The sequence below is a fragment of the Chaetodon auriga genome, chromosome 1, assembly GCF_051107435.1.
Source record: "Chaetodon auriga isolate fChaAug3 chromosome 1, fChaAug3.hap1, whole genome shotgun sequence".
In the NCBI taxonomy this organism is placed as follows: domain Eukaryota; kingdom Metazoa; phylum Chordata; class Actinopteri; order Chaetodontiformes; family Chaetodontidae; genus Chaetodon; species Chaetodon auriga.
This window is the reverse complement of record NC_135074.1, coordinates 21,012,468-21,033,014: the sequence shown is the minus strand read 5'-3', so window position 1 is coordinate 21,033,014 and position 20,547 is coordinate 21,012,468. Positions and strand designations below refer to the sequence as shown.

Here is a 20,547-nt window from a genome sequence, read left to right as displayed (position 1 = left end):
CCTCCTCCTCATGCGTGGAAGTTTTTGGTACCGTTGATTTTTTTGCTAAGATTTCATGTTTTATGCGTGTGCATTAAGGGGGATTTCAGTAGGAGTCCTCATTGCTGCTCATACTCTCGAAGAGCTCCTTAAAAAGAGAAGTCTTTTCTGCCAAAGCTTACTGTTTATCTATCTGCTATAAATGATGTCTCTGACTGAACTATGCAGAAATGTGTGATACACTCAATACAATATTAAATACACTTAGGGTAAGTTGCATATCTCCTAACTCCTTCTTTGGATAGAACAATTGCAGAGATCACTTTGTATATTGTGGTAATTTTGGCATAAATTGAAGAAACGTTATGCTGGCAAATTCCTACAAAACACAGTTACGGGGGATTCAGTTTTCCTGGGATTGTTGTCTCTTTCAGGTTGAGACGATAAAACAGGAATGTAGCCGCGTTTGCTGTGTTGACTGAAGTGTGTGTAGACATCAGCGCTCATAAATGTGCGCACGTATGGTTCAGGCTGAGATGGCTGAGCCAGTGTTTGACAGCACCAGACTACATTATACTGCCATTCCTGCAGGCCACATATAAAGAAACATACCACACTAACTAGTGCTATGCTGCAAAAGACAGAACACAATGATTAGCAACATCAATTTTTACTGCCTCTTGATCATTGACGAGAGAAAATGAAAGCTGAAAGCCCTGAGTGTGAATAAATATTAGAGCTGAAGTTTGTTTTTATCTGCCAGGAATTGATTATTCATGATGAATAAAGAAGAGCTCCAGTGGGACTGGTAAGATTAAAGTAGTCCAGCAATCCTACAAACAATCCTGAAGCCTCGGATTCCTTTGACAAGTGAAGGTGTACAGCAATATTAGAGCAACTCATACCTCCTGAAGTGGGAGATGGTATGTACATCATTATAATGTAGTTTTTAATTTGTGACCTGTTATGTCAGAATAGACAGCATACCTTGTGTTAAAATCTCCATCTTCATGTAATTCTTCATGTAATGTAGTGCGTGTTGGAAATCCAGGTATCACATTTCATACATGGTTGTCAACTAGAATAGACTAATGGAGTTCTTATTTTCGCTATTATTTGCCCATATGATGACACGACAGCAAGGGGGGTTGCTCATTAAACAGGCAAACTCCATATAAACACCATCTGCCTCTATGTGGAGGTTGTGCTGTGTGGGGAAAAAAACATGAATCTATCATATTTGGCAATTTTTGTTGAGTTTTCAAAACAACTGACACATTAAATGCTCCTCATGGGTTGAGAAACATGGCTTTAATTGGACAGATATGTTATGCTAACTGCATGCTGTCTAGTCTGTGTGGCAACTCAAGAATTCACAATTTTTGCCATATGCCAATGGTTTTAAAGTTGTCTATTAAAGTTGCATTTTCACTTATTCCTTTTGCTGTCACCCCAATGTAATGTAGACTACACAAAATGAAACATGGCAGCCTACATGTCTGGTGTCTATAACAGTGTCCATGTGACTTAAACCATCTGAACTACCACACATAAAAATATGGCTCCACTAGGGTAAAATCAAATCCTCACCCCCAAGAAAACCAAGAAGGAAATGTCAGACTGAGTCATTAAATGGTAAAAAAAAAAAAAAAAAAAAAGGCCATTCTGTCTGAATTAGTCAAAAGTACAAGCAAGCAAGCACTGAACTCATGTTATACATATAATTCAGAAGTAAATTTAAAAAAGTGTCCAAGGCGACAGGTGTTTCTACAGAACCAGCACCATGTCCTTCACAGTCGTAGAAGCAGCAGGCCTAATTTACTTGATGTATATTTTTCTGTTCCATTTCTTATGTCAGCGCTACGCTCATGACCATTGCAGGTTTTTGTGATAAAGATGTTTTTTGTGATAATGCACACAATGGCAATATAACATTAATGTCTTTACAAAGACACACTAATTGTTCACTATACTGCTCCAGCTTTCACCTTATCCATGTGTTTCCTCCTGACATCATAGGTCACAAGTCCCAAAACCAGCCGCCAAGTCCCGGGTGAGCTATAAGCCAAACCTACCTGGGCTGTAAAGTAGTGGCTGCAGTCATGCCGCAGTATCAACTCACTCAGCTGTGAAATATGGCTGACATGATTTTGTGCAAACCACAATTACGTCTTGAGTCCCTGACAAGTGACCACAGAGCACTAGCTGTTCAGTCAACTGTGGAAAATAAACTGGTGGACCCTGCCTCTAATGCCTCTATTTGCCCAAAACACAATCACTGCAATGTCAGACGCAGTTCTGGCTGTTTGCTATAGAAAGAGATTGGCACCACTGTGGCAGGAGGGAAGAGGAGAGTGGAGCCTATTTGTGCCGCTTAACAATAGCTGAAAGAAGAGCCCGAGCATCATTCTGTGTGTGTGCTTCTGGTTTGAATGGCTGCAGTGAGTTTCTCATCAGCTATGATATTATTGTTATTATTACATGCTGTCAATGTGGCATATGAAAATTTAGAAGAGTTATATTTTGGACTTTTCGTTTTCTCAGATATGTGAATTCCTGTATGTGTGTGTATTAAAAACTCGATGTTTTGGGAAGTTACTGACACGTAATGTGTATATATTTACCTTGTGGATAGTTGGAGTTGAATTTCAGGACACAATATTCTGTCATTTTTACCTTTTTAACGGTTGTCTTCACACCCACCTTGTGCAGTGCTACATGTCCTGGCCACTGCATGAAGGCTTTAGATTTAAGCTTCCTCAAAAACACAGCAGCACCATGTTTACCGCTCCACAATGGTTGTGAGGATGTTTTTTAAAACAAGGATTGTATGTAGAAAAAAGCATCTTCTCATTTCTAGCCAGCAGGTTCTGGAAAGGCTGAAGGGATGATAGACTTGCTGTGCTAAGCTAATAAGCTCTCTAGAGCATAGTCTGCACTAATGAAAAGGTTGGAATTGCTTTTTTTTTTTTAATTGTTTGACATCATCTTTTACCATCAAATTGATAAAAGTTTGAGGTAACAGCTGGCACTGAATTTTAGCCTTTTCTTTCATTAAAGACTGCAGGTAAATGAATGAAGTGTGAATGCATGAAACAGAAGAGCCACAATGATGATCATCTTTCCATGATATTTACACTCCTACACATGCAAAAAATAGAAATACAGCTGCAAACTAATTTCTACACGTGCAGAGCCGCGCAGTAACGTCACCACCTACCTCTGCATATGTATTTATAGCATTCTCTGAAAAACACCACTATAAATAATCCACTGTGGGATCATCAAGATAAAAGACAACCAGACCGCTGAAGACTAAAAGCTGCAGTTTCTCATCATTGTGCTTTTGTTTCTCATTAACTATTCATTTAATATTTAATTCAATGCTAGTCTCAGAGGGCATGATAGTGGTGGGCGTATAAAACAGAGAACATCCCCTGTTTATTGTATGTTCACAAACATCCAGGCAACAGAGATTTTTGAAATACTCCCTGACATCATGTACCTTGTGTCTAATTCAACGTCTGTTTACACCAAGCACCATATCCCACAGATGTAGTTTTGTTTCAAGATTTCTAGAAGTCACAAAAGATTAAACTGAGTGTGTGCTTTCATGGAAACCGTCAACAGAAAAGGGACGAGGACATCAAAATGATTTAGGATGAAGGAGGTGTCCAACGTTGTCTGGCTGGGGACGAAAACCAGGGGCCCAAAGTAATAAGTTAGATCACTTAGAGCTTAGGCTCAGAAAAAAAATGCACACACACCAATCCCTGCTGGCCACAGAGGCAGGAAGAGAGGCTGCTAATGGGCTAATTTCACTCCTGCTTAGAGGATTAATTTGTCCATTTAGGTCTGTATGAAAAATGCTCAACTATTGGAGGGCAAAACTGGGTTGGACAGGCCCACTGTCTCCGCCTATGCTGGTCTGATGCACAGCCATTTAATCATTTCATTAATTGAATGATAAAAAATGGCACTCACACACTGTGCCGTTTTGATTTTTTGTTGTTTTGTAATGTCTGACTATAAATCTTTATTCCACCAGCGTAGAGATCGCAACCAGTCAATGTGCCGTCTCTCTCTCTCTCTCTCTCTCTCTCTCTCTCTCTCTCTTTCATCAGCTACAGTAATATTTATGGCCTGTCAGGGTCACAGGCTGTCATAGAGAGCACCTCATAAAACCTTTCACCAATGTCCTGCTGGCCCTACTGCAGTTATGTGATCGTAATGGAAAGTCTACGGTTATGATGTGTATGCGCTGTGATTTGTGTGCATCGTTAGCTAGATATTTGGAGATGTGTGGGGCATGGGTGTGTGTCTATATGTGTGTCTTGATTGTTAAAAAAGAAGGAAGTTGCTGCCCTCTTGACCATGCAGTGGGCATGAGCTCTGTGTGTGTGTGTGTGTGTGTGTGTGTGTGTGTGTGTGTTATAAGAAGGCAGCAGTGTGAGGTGTCCTGGACTCTGATTTATCCCCAGGAAATCTTCATCCATCCGCATGCCACTAAAATGGCGCTGTAAATCACACACAACCTTTCTACAGCTGATCTAAGATAAACATGCACACACACACACACACACACACACACACACACACACATTGACCAGGAGCATCAACACGCCCTGGCACTGCTAACACATGCCCAATATTTCTCCAGAGCCCGTCAGTTATAGAACCACAATCTTCCAGTGTTTATTCCATAAGTAGTTAATAAATAATCCTGTTTTTTTTTTTACGCTTACTCACAAATCTTTCATACAACCTATTTGTTTCTGGTATTTTTCAAGGAAACTCTGAAACCAATCATAACATGCAAATCAAATGACATCCTTTTTATTCTCAGGTTTAATAATTGTTTTTTGACACAATATAATAATAAAAACACCACACAGATGGTTGTGCATATTTTAGCCCTTCAACTACAAATATGTGTATATCTCGATGCATTCGAGGAAGCCGAAGCTGGAGGTGTATTGCATTCACATGCTGTATAATTAGGAAGAAGACTAACAAAAAACAAACTTAAACATGATTCAAAAAATATCACATTGCAGATGAGTTGATAGTAGTACTTAAAGACAGTACTTGAATGATATACTTGGTTAAATTCCACCACTGGTTAACACTCATAAGTAAGCTCATCCTGAAAAAAGCTGATCACTCCATCATCTGTCTCCCCTTGTTTCTTTCATAGACAGTGAGTCCTACTGAAAGATTCAGGCACTATTTTGGGATGCCTCAAAACTGGTAGCCTGCATGCATGAACTCTTTGCCTCAGGGTTGCCTTGGTGACTACGAGCTGCTACCTGTGCCTGCGAGCTGTTACCTGACAAACGCTGCAGTACTGTTAGGGTGGGAACAGACTACCAGGCTGCTCAGTAACCTTGTGTGTGCACATAAGGAAATACTTTCTTAAAAATACTTGATTTCAGCAAACATTTGTAAAACGGTGGATTTATTTTAACACTGATTAATTGTTTATTGAGTATAAGATATACTGAAATCAGCTAATAATGCAAAATATCCACCGACAACCTCCCAAAAAATCTCAGAGGACATGCAGAGGACATGACGTCGGTGGTGCCTGTATGAACAGCATGTGACTGCTTATGCATCCAGTAGGAGCACAGTACAAGACAGCTGCAGAAGGTAAAATGGCGAAAGAAATATAGGGGTGAAAACACATGATGACAGCCTCTTATCTTTACAGATCAAACATGAAGTATTGTTTTTAGCGGTCCGTGCCTGGATGAGCAGGCAGCAGAGGGGTGAGCTTATCTCTCGGATCAGGCCAGAAACCTGCTCCAGGTTCAACCTGTCACTCAAAAGGTTAATGGATGCCTCAGTGCACCACACTGAGGTGACTGTCTTGTGGAGATGAAACATTTGCCCTGTCTGACGATTGGAGGCTTCTGTTTTACTTGACAGTTCTGAGTTCAGGAAGTGCTGGTCAAGGCTATCGTTTGCAATATTCAGAGTATTCTCAAGGAGTCTGCGGTGTTATGAGAGCTGAAAACTTCCTTAAGCTTGAAGTGCTCTTGGGGACGTACAAGAGCGTCTCATTTCTATTGAAAACAATGAGCAAATGAGGCCAGAACTGAAAAGAGATTTTCCCAGCAGAGAAGCAGATTTAATATTCTCGGGGCATTCAGTATAGGTCGAGCACTCGCTGGCGTCAAGATAAACCTTTGCAGCTCCAGTGATTAATGCATTATAGTGGAAGGCAAGAGCAGCCATGAACTTTAATTCATTTTCTGACAGTAATTCAATGTAAAACTAAACAATTCTAATGTAGGTTACAGAGATTATAGTAAAGCAAACATTTCCTCTGCCTGTTACGCAAGCATTTATAGAGTCTGTACAATTCCAAAATGGCCTGATCAAGACAGTACTGTGAACAAATAACGGCATGTAAACAATGATCATTTCAAACAAGGTCAAAGTCAGACTAAGTACAATGAAAGTGAGACTTCGAATACATTAAAGATGTGCATGCATCCGCACTCCCACCATAACACTATTGGATTTATCCCAGCATTTTGCAACACATCCATAGGACACATCCTCTGCCTCCAATGTCAACTTGCTAACATGCTCACAATGACCAGGCACAGAGAAAAAGTCAAGGAAAAATTAAAATCTTCAGCAATTTTATGGCAAACTACCCAATAGCTGCTGAGATACTTCAGTCTGGACCAAAGTGGAGTGACAGCCACGTTGCTAGCCTAGCTAAAACGTGCATCTCAAAACATGTTATTACAAAATTTGCATGAGTAAATCAGAGTAGCAATTTAATGGAAACTGAGGGAACAGTGTGTGCAATCAGTCATAAACAGGAATAAAGTTCTATTAGCCATTGGAATAACTTGATGAAGACCAGTCGCAGTCCATGCAAACACAGTCAGTGGTGCAGGAAAGCACTGTGTGACATTCAGATCGTGGTTCAGCTACGCAGCCCTGCTCCAACCCTGTGCTCAGTCACTAAAGGACAACTTGTACTTCTATCCCTGTGGAAACATGAATGTAAAGTAGCTGCACATGTTAGACCCTTGCTGCCTGACACCTCACAAGTGCAGTGACCGTTTCACCTCAAGACTGCTGTACCTCTCCATTATTTAAATCTCTCCACGCTACACTTCAGTTTGGACAAGTCTCACGTCAGTACAGTGTAAATATCGCTTTCTTTTTATGAATGAAGCAGCCAAACTGATATATGCAGAAAATAAAATCTGACAGGCTAAACTACAACTAGGTCCAAGCTCTTAAAGGAGCTCAACAATTCAGAAAATGCACTTTGTGCTTTGTCGAGAACATCGATAAAGCTCTCAGATTTACTCGCTCTGTAATATACAGTGCACTAAAATTAGAGCTCAGATTAAAATGAAGCAGCTGTACATTAAATAAACAATATACAGAAGAACGCAGAGGCCTGTGTTGTATGTATTTACACTTTAAACTAACTAAGAACAACAAAGCAACAGCAGTTAAGGCTTCGTGAGAAAAACACTCTACACCGCAGACTATCACCAGCTTGTTTCCTGACAGGGCAAACAAGGATTTACTGCCCTCTAATTCGCTCTCAGTCTTTCTGTCTCTCTCTAAACACATAATCCATCACAGTCACAAACAGCGAAAGACTGCAGGTAGTCTTGTCTTTCTCCTACCTCCGAGTGATATGGAGTAAATCTGCCATGGTATTAATGCAACAGACTTGACTGGATAGAAAACTACAGTGTTTATTGGCTATTTCAGATAAGGCAAATGAGGAGGATTTCTCTGAAAACATGGACACAGTGTGTTTTCCCATTCTGCTGAGCACAATATTTAAATATATCTTTGATGTGGTGTTTAAAAGGAAAGTTTGGGGAAGACAGAATTTTATATTCGACACCTGTTCTCTGCCCACAATACTGCACCTGTTTTATCTACTCTGGCATACAAACAACCAGTCTCCAACCATCCAAATATTGCATGAGGTGTCATCCGCTGACTTGACTGCAATGTGTCAGAACCAAAGATGTTTTCTGCCTTCTGCTCTATACCCTGTCGCGCCGATTCTATTTATAACACATATCTGTCTCTCTAATACTTCAGCAAACATACAAATATCGAAGAATGCTCAACAATCTCACTGAGAGGTCATTATAATTGGAAGTGTCATGACTCTGGCACCCCAATATTGTCCCCTTGTGTTCTTCTGTTTCCCTCTCTGGCTGTGTCCCCTGTTGGTCTCTTTGCGTTTGTGGCTGTCGTTCCAGGGCTGCCACTCACTCTCCTGACTCCTGGATGTCTGTTCAACGTGCACACCTGCCTTCAATCAGCTGTCACCTCTCTCAGCCTTCACACCTGCCATCCATCAGCTCATCACCTCTCCTGCATATCAACCCCAACTCTTCTCCCCTTCGTCAGCAGATCATCGTCTCAGTTACAGTGGTATTTACATGCTTCAGGCCCCATGTGCAGAAATCCTCAGAGCTACTCGTTCTGTTCTTTCCAAGTTGTTTACTTACTGTCTTTTCTCCTTGTGCCTCAGGACCCCCTGTTATCTGCCTGCCTGCTATCCCTGCACCTCTCCAGGCAGCCTCTCACACTCTTACACCTCCGTCCCTGCACAGCCACTCTCCACCATCGCCCATCTGTCCTCAGCCCCTGCCAGCCATCATCTCCTCTCCACTTCACCTCCGTTCCCCGGTACCTTACAATAAATCTTGCTCAACTCACCCAAACATACCCCTGTGTGTGTCCTGTGTGTGGCTCCACCGTGCAACAACACCACAACAAGAGGAAATCTATCTTGTTCAAGGGCAGCAAATAACGATTATTTTGTCATTGATTTGTTTTTTGTTTAATTTATTCAACAGTCTAAAAAATAGTATAGTAAAACATGCCCATCGCAATTTTACGACATGGAAAAGAATAGAAATATGTGTGTTTACTCTCTTTCTTGCCGACAGTTGAACAAGAAGACAGATCTCTTACACCTGTCGCTTCAATATGAAGATACAGCCAGCAGCAGATTATCTTATCGTAGCATAAAGACTTACACTTCAGTGTTTTTATGGATTAAACAAATGAGACATAACATATTGATTAATGAGCTTTAGAGGTGCTGGTAGGTAGATTTCCTGCCTTAAGACAGAGCCAGGTTAGCTGTTTTCCCTTGTTTCCAGTCTTTGTGCTAAGCTAAGCTAAGCAGCTGATGGTTCCAGCTATATATTTTACTGACAGATATTCTCTGCAAGACAGCAAAGGAACATTTTTCTAAAAGCGTATAGATATTTCTGTAAGTGATACCTTTAATTTGCTTGTTTTGTTCAACCAGCTGCTCAAAACAAGAAGCCAATTAATTTACAGCACTATAAAATAAAAATGCACCCCATGAACACAATTAAACCAGAAGCATCTGCATTTTCGCTTGATAAATGACTTAATAATTTTTCAGTCATTTCAGATTAATCCTCTGTCAACTGACTAATAGAGAAATCAAATAATTCTTTCAGCACTAAGTTGTTATGCAGAGTGAAATCCTAAACTGCCCAGATCATACAATTAGCCCGTGGAGCTTGTTTTAGAGACCAATTTCAAATAAGCTAGCTGAGGAAAAACAAGTCTTTATCACGTTGCCTTAGACAGTTTGGATAAACTCCAGTTATGACAAATCACGATGGCCTCCCACTGTTGGCAGATGGGTTGGTCTGGCGTTGCCAGACTGAAAGCGTCCAGCCGGTGTATTAGTCACCTGCCGGTCAGCGCTGGGTCAAGGCCAGACATGCAAAAGCTCGACTGTCAGGACTGAACATTACATGCCACAAAAAACACGCCAGATATCAGCTTTTAGAACCCACTAAAGGCAGGAAGCAGTGTCCACACACTGACATCTCTGTATGCTGGCAGGTGCAGACTATTCCAGTAAATTAGTCATGCTTTTTAAGGAAAGAGAGGTAAGAGGATTTAACTCTTTTACAGAGCACAACGTGTGACCAATTTCTACTTACACCTCAATGATGGATTATTTCCTTTGATCCCCAAGAGCTGAAATGATTCAGATCTCTTTCTGTGGCCGAACATTACACGGAGGCAAAGAAAAGAAGGGGGAAGGCGGACTGAAATGTGAAGGGATGCAGCTTTGTGTAGCAGGCAAGCAAGGTGATAAAACTAAAGGGAGCGAGACGAGTGATAAGCAGTGAGAGGGAGGGGGTTTGACATGAGGTGGTAAAGCAGCAGAGATGAGATGACATTATTTATGGCATTAAGAGAGCGTGAAATAGAACTGGTCAGGGGCTTGTTTGTGCTGCAATCCTCTACTTTAAAGGACAGGAAGACTGAAAGATATGTAGACAGAGATCATCAGCTTCAGTCTCATGTGCATCTGTGAGTCTTTTTGTAGTGCAAAGAAGGGAAAACAAATGATTTATATTATGGAACGTATCACACATGCAGCTAAGAGCAGTGTGGGCTACAATATGCACTCTGTGACAGTCAAAGGTTTACGGGCTCTGTTAAGGCAGAAAAACGAGTTCACGGGAAGGAGAGAAACATTTCATCACTCAGATAATAAAGCAACACTGCGAGACCGGGCCCCTATTTATCAAAGAAGTTAACCAGTTATTTATTATTCATCTTTACTCCTATTCACAAAAGTAAGAATAGCAACTACCTCATGCCTTCTGGCCTAAATTGATCTTAAATTTAAAAGAGAGCTGACTGCAGTGAAGATATCAGACACCTTCAGAGAGTGAATGTGAAAAACAAATTGTTGCTCATGATGAATAATACATTATGCATGATTTAGAATAGCTTATTATTTGCAGCATCGCATCAATAAGGTAAAATGTAAGAATGAACAATATGACAGATGTAGAGTAGACTTGCCCCTTGTGGCATATTCTTGCTAAGAGCATGCATGTGAGTGATCATGTGATCACTTAGTGGTCAGTCTTACACTGAAAATAGGAGTGAGGAGCGTCATGAATGGGTCTTATTGCTCACACGTTTTCACTCCGAGGTTGGAGATATGTGGGCCCTGGGTCTGTAGTCATTCAGCTTAAAAGAAGGACACTTAAGAACGGTTATAAAATGAAATTAAAAATAAAGAAACAAAAACCAGAAAGAAACATCAGATAAAGTATAAAATGAGGCAAATTTAGGACCATATTGACAGTTGGTATGGTGCAATTGCAATCAGACCAGTTTTTTCCTATTAGTACCCATAATAAATGCAAAAATATCCAACCAGATGTGAGCTACAGTGAGCTGAAGCTAACTTCTTCTGAATTATGCTGCTTCAGATAATGTTTTAACTTTCACTTTCAAAGATATTTTGTACAATCACTTCAAAACGTGTCAGGTAATGTGCTACACCTTTGTTTCTGTGCTGCAATCATCTAAGATGTACAAAACTTTAGACAAACTTTAGAAACACAGGTTCAAGTCCATCACCCTGTGATCCGAGCACAGGCAGTACTGCATACATGGCCGCACAAAGGTTTCCATCCAGAATGATGCCATGTGTCTTGGAAATGAGTAATACAGTTCAGTGATTATTCATCTGTGCAGAGAGAAGAAAAGTGAAAACTGCTAAGACTTCAAGCTGACTTTGGTCCTGTGGTTTCCAGGTCAGCGGCTGTGAAACCCTACAGCACTGGAGCTGTGATCCAAGGACGTTAACACAACCTGAACATGCCCCAAAGAGGAAACTGTGCTCGCAGACAGTTACACTTTCTACGACTGCAAAACTGCAAGCGTGACAAGCAACAAGGTTTGGAGTTGTCAGTCACATTGTGTTAACAGACTGAGATGACAGCTTGAGGACTGTTTGTATTTGTTTCAGGTAGTCACACACAGAAGTTAATAATGTCTTTGTAGGCTCGTCTACGTGTGGTGTTCCTAACAGGAAAGAAACAAAGCATCTGTTTCAGTATGTAAGTACGCATCTCGTGCGTTGTCACATCTCCATCCATCCCATCATCACAATGAAAGACTCTCTCTGGGGATTTATTGCTTTGTTCAGAGCTGTAAGATTAGCAGCTGAGTGTAGGCGTTCAGGGGACACTCACCACAAGAGAGAGCGGCCTCTTCCACGACACGACTCCGATCAGTCCGGAGAGCAGCACCTGGGAGAGAAAACAGATGCCGTTAGAGCTGAATGATACTGACAGGTATGTAGAAACAAACGTGAATTCAAGAGAAATGTTAGTATCCGCTTATAAATGTGGTAATTTAGTTTTCCTCTAAATAATATTGTAGTCATGGTAATGGCTGGGATCTGGGAAATGAGAGATTGATAATGTAAGAAACATAAGCAGCCAGATGATGACTTTTTGTGATTTTTTTTGTGATAACGAGTAATTTTTCCTTACAATGGATGCCACTTAGCAATGTTGGCCACACCGTACTCGACCTACTGTCTGCAGACACGTGTACACCTATTCTGGGTTGACTACATATGTACTTCCCATATGTTCATTTTTATCCAGGCTCTAGGGACGTTGATGTCGGTCTGTAACTGGATCAGTTCACCACTTTGGTTCAGACTGAAATATCTCAACAACTATTGGCTTGATTACGATGAATCTTTGACATTCATTGTCCCCAGAGGACGAATCCCACTGACTGCCAACCTGAGGCTGACATTTTGGCTTTTACTGAAATATGTGAATAACCAGATGGATTAGCAGATCTCAAGCTGTTACCTTTGGCGAGTACAGTTCAATACCCTTTTAAAAAAAACTATGAAAATAAGACAGAAGTTGTAATAAACCAAAATTGTCCTCTGATACACAAACAGACTGACTTTCAATATGGGATTTTCTTCTTCTTTGGTTTCTCTGGCAAATACACTCTGAAAAGGTCGTCTTCTGTGTGGTGGGTTGAGTAATGCACAGATCAGGTGGGAGCTGTTGCTGGTTTGGTAACTCTGTGCCCATCTGTCATCAGATTTGTCACCGTGTTTCAGAGTGGATGTGGATTTCTTTGTCAGCTTCTCATCGTGATCGCAGGCTCACTCCTCTACACTTTCTCTCCTTTTAACTTGGAACAAGTGAACAACGTGATCTTCTGTTGAACACAGTGGCAGCATTTTTCCACGACTGATTAAGATTTTAAAAGCTATTGTTACGTGTTCCCAGCTTCTTACAAGTGTGATTCACTCCTTACCTAATCCCCCATACAGGAAACTGTGCTCTTCTCATTTCATCTGACTGCTGCCAGTGACTGAAATTAAACACAAAGGCTGCTGAAAGTGTTGACTTCATGGATATTCTATATTTATCTATTTGGTTACTTCTCTAATTACTGACAGATGTTATTTGACTGTGATATACATCACAACTCAGACTACTTGAGACACATTTGTCAGAGGAAGCTCTATTCATTTAGGCAGTCTTACTGAGATCATTTCTTTTAGAAGAGAGACCTGAAAGCAATGCTAAAATGAAGGCACAGGTATGCTGATGCCTTCTGGACGTCAGTGACCACCCTTGAGTTTTCCATGTACCTCACAGCGATGAGTGTGACAGCTGTCTTGAGTAAACTCAGCGGCACTGTGGTAATTGCCATCCAGTGGTTTAAAAGCAGGCACGTGAGAACATGAGACATCTGCATCTAGAGCCTATTCCAGCTCACACTGGGCCAAAAGTATACGATTGAAATACTTAAAATGTAAGAGAATACTATGAGTGATATCATTTTTGTTTGTAGGAAACACAAAAAAGCTAGCGCTGTTCGTCTCATTAAATGCCCACGAATGCCATACATTTGTGTTCAATGACCATACAAACAAGCGCTTATTTAATCCAAACCGTGATTTGTCATTTTTGTGCTTAAAACCAACCAAACCTTGTCCATTGCGTTATCACAACATAAAACAGATTTATTTTTCAACCATGATTTGTAACGTTCTTGGAGGGCACAGAAAAATGGCGTCGCCCTGCTGATCGGCGCCTCAGACGTCTCGTTCTAGAGGACATTCACAGAGAAAGTATTGTGTTGCTTATCTCTGAGGTCTTGTTGGAAATTCAACATCTTGTGTTACTGCTGCGGTGACTTCATCAGTCTGTCTCTCAGGACTTATTGGTCCTCCAGGTTTTTCCATTAGCACTGATTTGCTTTTAGATTTTGTGCTCCATCTACCTGGAACCAGCCACCCTGCAGCTTGAAATGAAACAATTCAGCCTATCTGGACCCATCTTGTTGTGATGTCTGTGGTTCCCTCTCATATCGATCACTCCCATCCAGTTATTGATCCATCTGTTTGATTTAAATCTCTACTCCAAACTGCATGCTTGTGTTTTGTGGGGATGCCGCTCTAAACAGCAGATGTTTTTTTTTTTGTTTTTTTTTAATGAGATGCTTGATGAAATTCAATTTAGATTTGGGGAAAAAAGCACCTATTGATTTTCTGAGCACGCTTCACTCTGAGCGTGGTGTTGCATTTTTACAGTCCCAGCTACTGTAGGTGTGAATCACATATCATCGAAATGTGTGTGAACAAAGGGGATTCATAGCCTCCGGCGCCCTATTCCTCCACGGTCTCTCTCTCTGTCTTTCACCCTTCTTCACCCTCCATTAAACACCAACATGCTCTCCTCATTTCCCCCATCTTACTCTCCTCCTTCTCTTCACTGACTTTCTCGATATCTGCTCTCTTCCAGTTTTGCCATCCTTCCCTTTCCAATTTCTCCCCGTATCACACTCCATCTCTGTATTTCTTGCTCTTGCTCTGCGCCCACACAGTCACAGTATATTTCTGCGCTTACACACTCACTTTCACTCCTCTCTATCCAGCCTTCTCGTTTCTATTTCCCTCTCCATCTTGTTCCACTCAATCTTCCACTTCTTCACTCACCTTGATACACACAGGACCTGACGAATGGGATGTCAATATTTCATTTGAGCACACACGCATGCACGCGCGCACACACACACACACGCGCACACACACACACACACACACACACACACACACACACACACACACACACACACACACACACACACACACACACACACACACACACACACACATACACACACACACACACACACACACACCAGATAAATAGAGACCTGGATTAAAGGATAAGGCTGGTGCTTCTTTTTTTTTTTTAATCTTTTTATAATTAGCAACATCATAAGCCACAATAAATGTATCCAACTAGCAAGAATTGCCTTTGTAGCCTGATTATGTCTCAGTGCTATAGGCTCCATCATCATCAAAAAACTATTAAAAACACATAAAAGGCATAAGTCTCATGTCAATGCAGCAATATCACTTATTTTTAAACAACGCAGTTGCCATGAAAGCATAGGATGGCAGCTGCCTAAGACTTGTGTTGCTGATATGATAAATTCACTGTTTGAGTCCCTTTGATGAGATTTAATGATTGCAAGGAGATAAAATAATGGCAAACTTATCATTGATTTTAGATTAGAGGCTGAGGATTGAACCACATTCTGCTTTCGTGGAACTTTCTTACAACAGCGAACTCTGTCCTGATTGTCATATTTTTACATTATTCCTGTATTTGGTCTTTTGCATGACTGCAGGCAGGAAACGAGGCGAAGTAACAAAGTACGAAGTAACAACCTGCAAATGTGATTTCAGACACACTTCGGTTTACTCACAGTGCATCACAGTGACAGACAGTTCCCTCCATACACAACACTGAGAATTAGATCTGTATGGCATGAGAGTATAAAAACAGTAAGGAATCAAATATCTCAAGCGAAGGTCTGCGTCAAGTTCAAAGTGATCATTTCTCATCCTGCCCTATTTTACCTCACCACATCTCCCTCTTTTATTCATTTTTAGATCATGACTATATGATGACATTGATGTGGAAGCATGGAGCAGGTGATGCGCTTGATCTGGTATTCTTTTGTTCATTCAATATGGGAGTAAAGAAACAGATTTAACAGTCAGGGGTACCTTTCTTACAGCCATACTGTCATATTGTTGTAGATATCAAGGGTGCAATAAAACATACAAAGCACACACACACAGATGGCAGAACGATGACTGCTGCAGCAGAGACTGAATGGAGCTGAAATGTGGGAAAGCCCTTCGTCTCTTGATCTCGTCCTTTTCCTGACACCGTCCTTTCTGCGCATCCCTCCACTGTGCAGTGTCTGTGTGCTCATGTGTTGAAGGACTGTGTGCATACCTGTGTGTCTTTGTGTGTGTCTGTTGGTTTGAGAAATGATGTGAGAGCAGGAACCATGTGATAGCTTTGCTGGTTGTCAGTCACTGGAGGCTTTTCCCCTTGGCTGCTCTCAGAACAGGATTAACATGCAATACTTAGCAGCATTAGTTACTGAAACCTGGGCAGCACACACCCACTAACGTACTGAAAAAATGCTGAAGCATCTTTCAGTGTGTTCACGTATTTCCTGGTATTCTACCAGAGACCAATTAAAAGGCTTGTTGAAAGCTAAGAAAACAACAGAAACAGGTAGCAGGACAACAAGTTATGAGAGGTCTGCACAAACAGAAGGATGCATTGAGCCTTATACTAAAGTACAGAGCCTGGATGTAAAAACAGCTATTATAGCAGTCTACAGTATAACAGCCATCAGTCAGTCACTGTCACACATGGTGTAGTACAGAATATGAGGTGGAATAATGCTGAAAACTATTAATGAAGGACATTTAAGTGAAATCTGTTCAGTGAAAACAAGTCAGAACTGTCATAGCTCTCTACATGGAGAACTAATTGATTTGCTTTCTAGACGAGTTGTAAAGTTGCCAAATAATGAGAAAATTGAAAAATGGAATAGCAATAAACAAATCTGTCTATTTTGAGGTAACCTTGAAACTAACTCTGTAAACATTTCACAGCAGAAGACTCAGAACAGTCAAAGGCTCAAGAGATAACACTGTCAGAAATGTGTCTGGGAACAACAACCGGAGCCTTAATTTTAGTGTTGGATAACATTTAAAGACATCTAATGTTTGATAGCTGTTAGTCAGCAGAGCAGAATGTTCAGATCATTAAGCATGTCATCTAAAGTGACACACAGCTGGTGGGAAACAACTTAAAATGACAGATGGTATGATAAAATGAGCACAAAAACGCTATTAATTTTTTAAAAGGCTATATTTTGAGACTAATGTAAAACTATGAGGTTTTTCTCTGTGCATCACATGCAGATTCACAAGACCACACACACATGCACACACATGCACACGTGCACACACACACACACAGAGTACTGACAAGTGTAAATAGGACGGAGAGATAAAGGCGAAGCTTTGGCTTTTCACAGGACTGGATTAGAGGATCCAGTGTCATCGCCATGAAAGAATGCATTACTCTTATACTCTGACAACTAACACACACACACACACACACACACACACACACACACTTGTACACACGAACCCAGAGGTGACATGTCGTGTGAGGCCCACCACAAGGCAAATATTCAGAAATACAACAACTTTAAAATTCCCTTTTTACAGATCAGCGACTTATTGCAGTCAGTCAGTGTGAAAAGGTTGAAGTCAAACTGCTTTATGACAGAATAACAGCACGTGAGCCCTGCTGGATCCCTGGATGTGAGAAACCCAGCGAGCGATAAGTCTGTGTGGCTGCCGCAGCAAATTCCAGCCGTACACACAACGCAGAGCACATATTCACACGCCAGTTCACAACTTCAGTCCATCAAAACCCGGATTTTACTCTGGAAAACATGGAAAACAGGAGTGTTGTGATATTCAACTAGGACAAAAAAAAAGGCGTATTTAATCAGACAGAACAACACGCTGTGTGGGTGATTGTGTGCTATTGTACTTGTACTTGTCCACATGAAGAAAAAAACCTCTGAACGGAGAAACCTTTTTTTGTCCTCATATTAAATTATTTCTGTCCTTAACTCTGACAAGTTTAGAGGAAGGTGTACGACTAAGATGTGAAAATAGGACTAGGGTTGTTAAACTGACTGAGGGAATGAAACTGTTCACGTCCTCCACTGGAGCCACTTCTCCTTGACTTTCAGAGGAGTCAGGAGTCTCCTTGAATGTGTTGTGGGTGCTGCTGACTGGGAGGAGGCTCCGGGGCAGATCCAGGTCACAGTGGAGGGTTTGCATCTCCCAGCTGGTCTGGGAGCTGTTAGGAAACCCTCCAGGAGGAGCCTCTGGAGGAAAAGACATCTGGGCGCCTCTGCCACTAACCTGATGAACCTCGATGCTGATTCGAGAAAGGATGACAGGTTCATTTGTTGTCTCAAAAACTAATTTGGACTAATTTTAATTGCATTTGGTGATTTGTTTACAATTTGGTTCAGTTTGCTTCCCCTCCTTATGTCCAAACTGCTGACTTGTTTGCCTAAAGCTCATTAAATTAATTCAAACTTGTGTTGTGTTTTCATTATTTTGTCTTAATTTGTCCTGCTGATTTTGCTCACATGTAAACCACAAGCTTGCTTGTTATTCCCTACATGTTGTGTATATATGACACAGCCAGCTGCCTCATTCATTTCTTTACTGTAAGAAGGAGATGAAAACAGTAACTTGACGTGTTTTAATTTCTCACAACTCATCAGCTGCTGGAGGGACACACAAAAGGAAGCTAGTTATTAGCACCCAAGAGTTAATTCCTGTAGTTCTATTTTGGGTAAAGACCACCATGTGCAGGTTGCAGATGAGTATATGTGTTTAGGAACCATTTTGATTGTTGTCTGAGCTTTATAGCAAATGGAGAAGAATATACAGCAAACAACAATAGAACCAAACTGGCTAGGACTGCAAACATGTCCAGCTAAATCAATAGAAGATCACAGAAAACAATGTTAAAAATAACCACCTGTTCATTTCAATGAGGTGTGTCGAAGAGGTTTGACTGCGGGGTCACAGTTTGTGTTGTATTTCTTTCATATTATACTACAAAGTGTTTTCTAATATGTTTATTTCTACATATACTGTATGCATATGACATGGACAAAATATCAGAAACACCTTTGATACAGTGGACTCACATCAAACAGTGGCACCTTAAAACACACAGACAGTAACTTTACTGCAGAGCTGCTGTGTTGTAGATCACATGGAATTACTTCTTATACTGAGACTTAAAGGCCATGTCAAGACTAATTTATTTAGATAGACCAATATTGCAAACTGCAACTTTTTCTCAAAGGGTTTTACAATTATAGCCTACGACTGCCTCCATCCTCAGATCCTCCATTTAGATTAGAACCTCAGCGAGAGCAACGGAGGAGGGATCCCTCTGGAGAGAGAACAGACCAAAATAGCAAATCATAATATGGACAGTTGTGTTTAAAATTCTGTCTTATTTTGCGTTATTTATATTAAAATATCAGCTTCCAAGAGAGAGAATAAAACACCTCTTAATCCAAACATCCACAATGAGGACATCCATAATTAACCAGACGACAGTGGAGGTGTTCATGACTCCATTCTTCTGTTTAGAAAAGAAAGATATGCCAGTATGGATTCCACCTAAATAACAGACTTGACCTTATTCTAATTCATTTATGCATGGCGCCAATCAAAGAAGCCATTACTGAGAGTGAGGGTTTAGAAAGCAGGCCGTTTCTCAAACATCATCATAGCCAAGATGGATGGAGCCTGTGCGGTTGCTGTGGTAACCACGAACTGGCCATTTGCCAGGATCCATAATGATTTCCCATCAGCTGCTGTGCTGAAAGGAGCAGGGACCCTCGCTGGTTCAGACAGAATCCCCCACAACATCATCACACTCACACTTAGTCATATACAGGAGAAACATACATGGTGAAAACAGTGGAGCCAGAAGACACACACACACACACACACACACACACACACACACACACACACACACAATGATTCACACACAAACTGTCTGAATCCCTCTCAGTCAGTTCCTCTCCTGCTGTTCCCTTTCAAGTGAAACAGCCTCTTTTATTTCCTTTCACTCTTGCTTTATGTTGGTCAAGAGAAGAAAGTCTTTCCACAGATTCATCCGTCTCTCTGAGCTCTTCCTGCTCTGCAGCCTCTTAGCACAGGGTAATCTGACATGTGTGAAAGTGTGAGCGTCTTTGTGCGTTTTGTGTTTCTGGCTCTAAGTGCAGGCATGTGTTGCAGAACACGGCTGAGCAGAATATGTCCGGGGACACTCGCCATCCTGGCCTTTAATGAAATGAGGAGCTGCTGATTAAATGGACGTCTATGAGGGAGCCGTCGTCTACATGTCTACATGTCGCCGTCCTGTCAGTCAGCTCAAATTTCTTTCCAAAAATGAAGCATCACACTAACGTTTGCTGAATGCTGTGAGTCAGCATCAACATGGGCTGACTGATAGTCACCTTCAAACGTCAATCACATTCATGAAGCTGACTTTAAGGAGCTCTGCTGGTCCACCACTTTGGTCCAGATTTTCATGTCTCTCACAGGATGAATTGTATTAACTTCGGTGATCCCGTCTCATCAGTCTGTTTAGTCCATTATCGTTCATATCATTATACTTGGTCCATCTCTTGCCTTGTGAAGTTTGTGTATCTCATATCTCTCTGATGGGTCCATTGGGTTCTACTGTTTAAAGCACTTGGGGGATTTATTTATTG

The 20,547-nt window shown here is 41.1% G+C and overlaps 1 protein-coding gene across 2 annotated transcripts in view; it reads right to left on the bottom strand.

The window, feature by feature from the left end:
* fam189a1 (family with sequence similarity 189 member A1) overlaps window positions 1-20,547 on the bottom strand; it is an 83,074-nt gene that overhangs the window by 33,443 nt on the left and 29,084 nt on the right. For both annotated transcript variants that reach the window (XM_076729412.1, XM_076729404.1), the window contains exon 2: window positions 12,039-12,095. In XM_076729412.1, coding sequence (XP_076585527.1) covers window positions 12,039-12,095 — 57 coding nt within the window. The remainder of the gene's footprint in view (window positions 1-12,038; window positions 12,096-20,547) is intronic.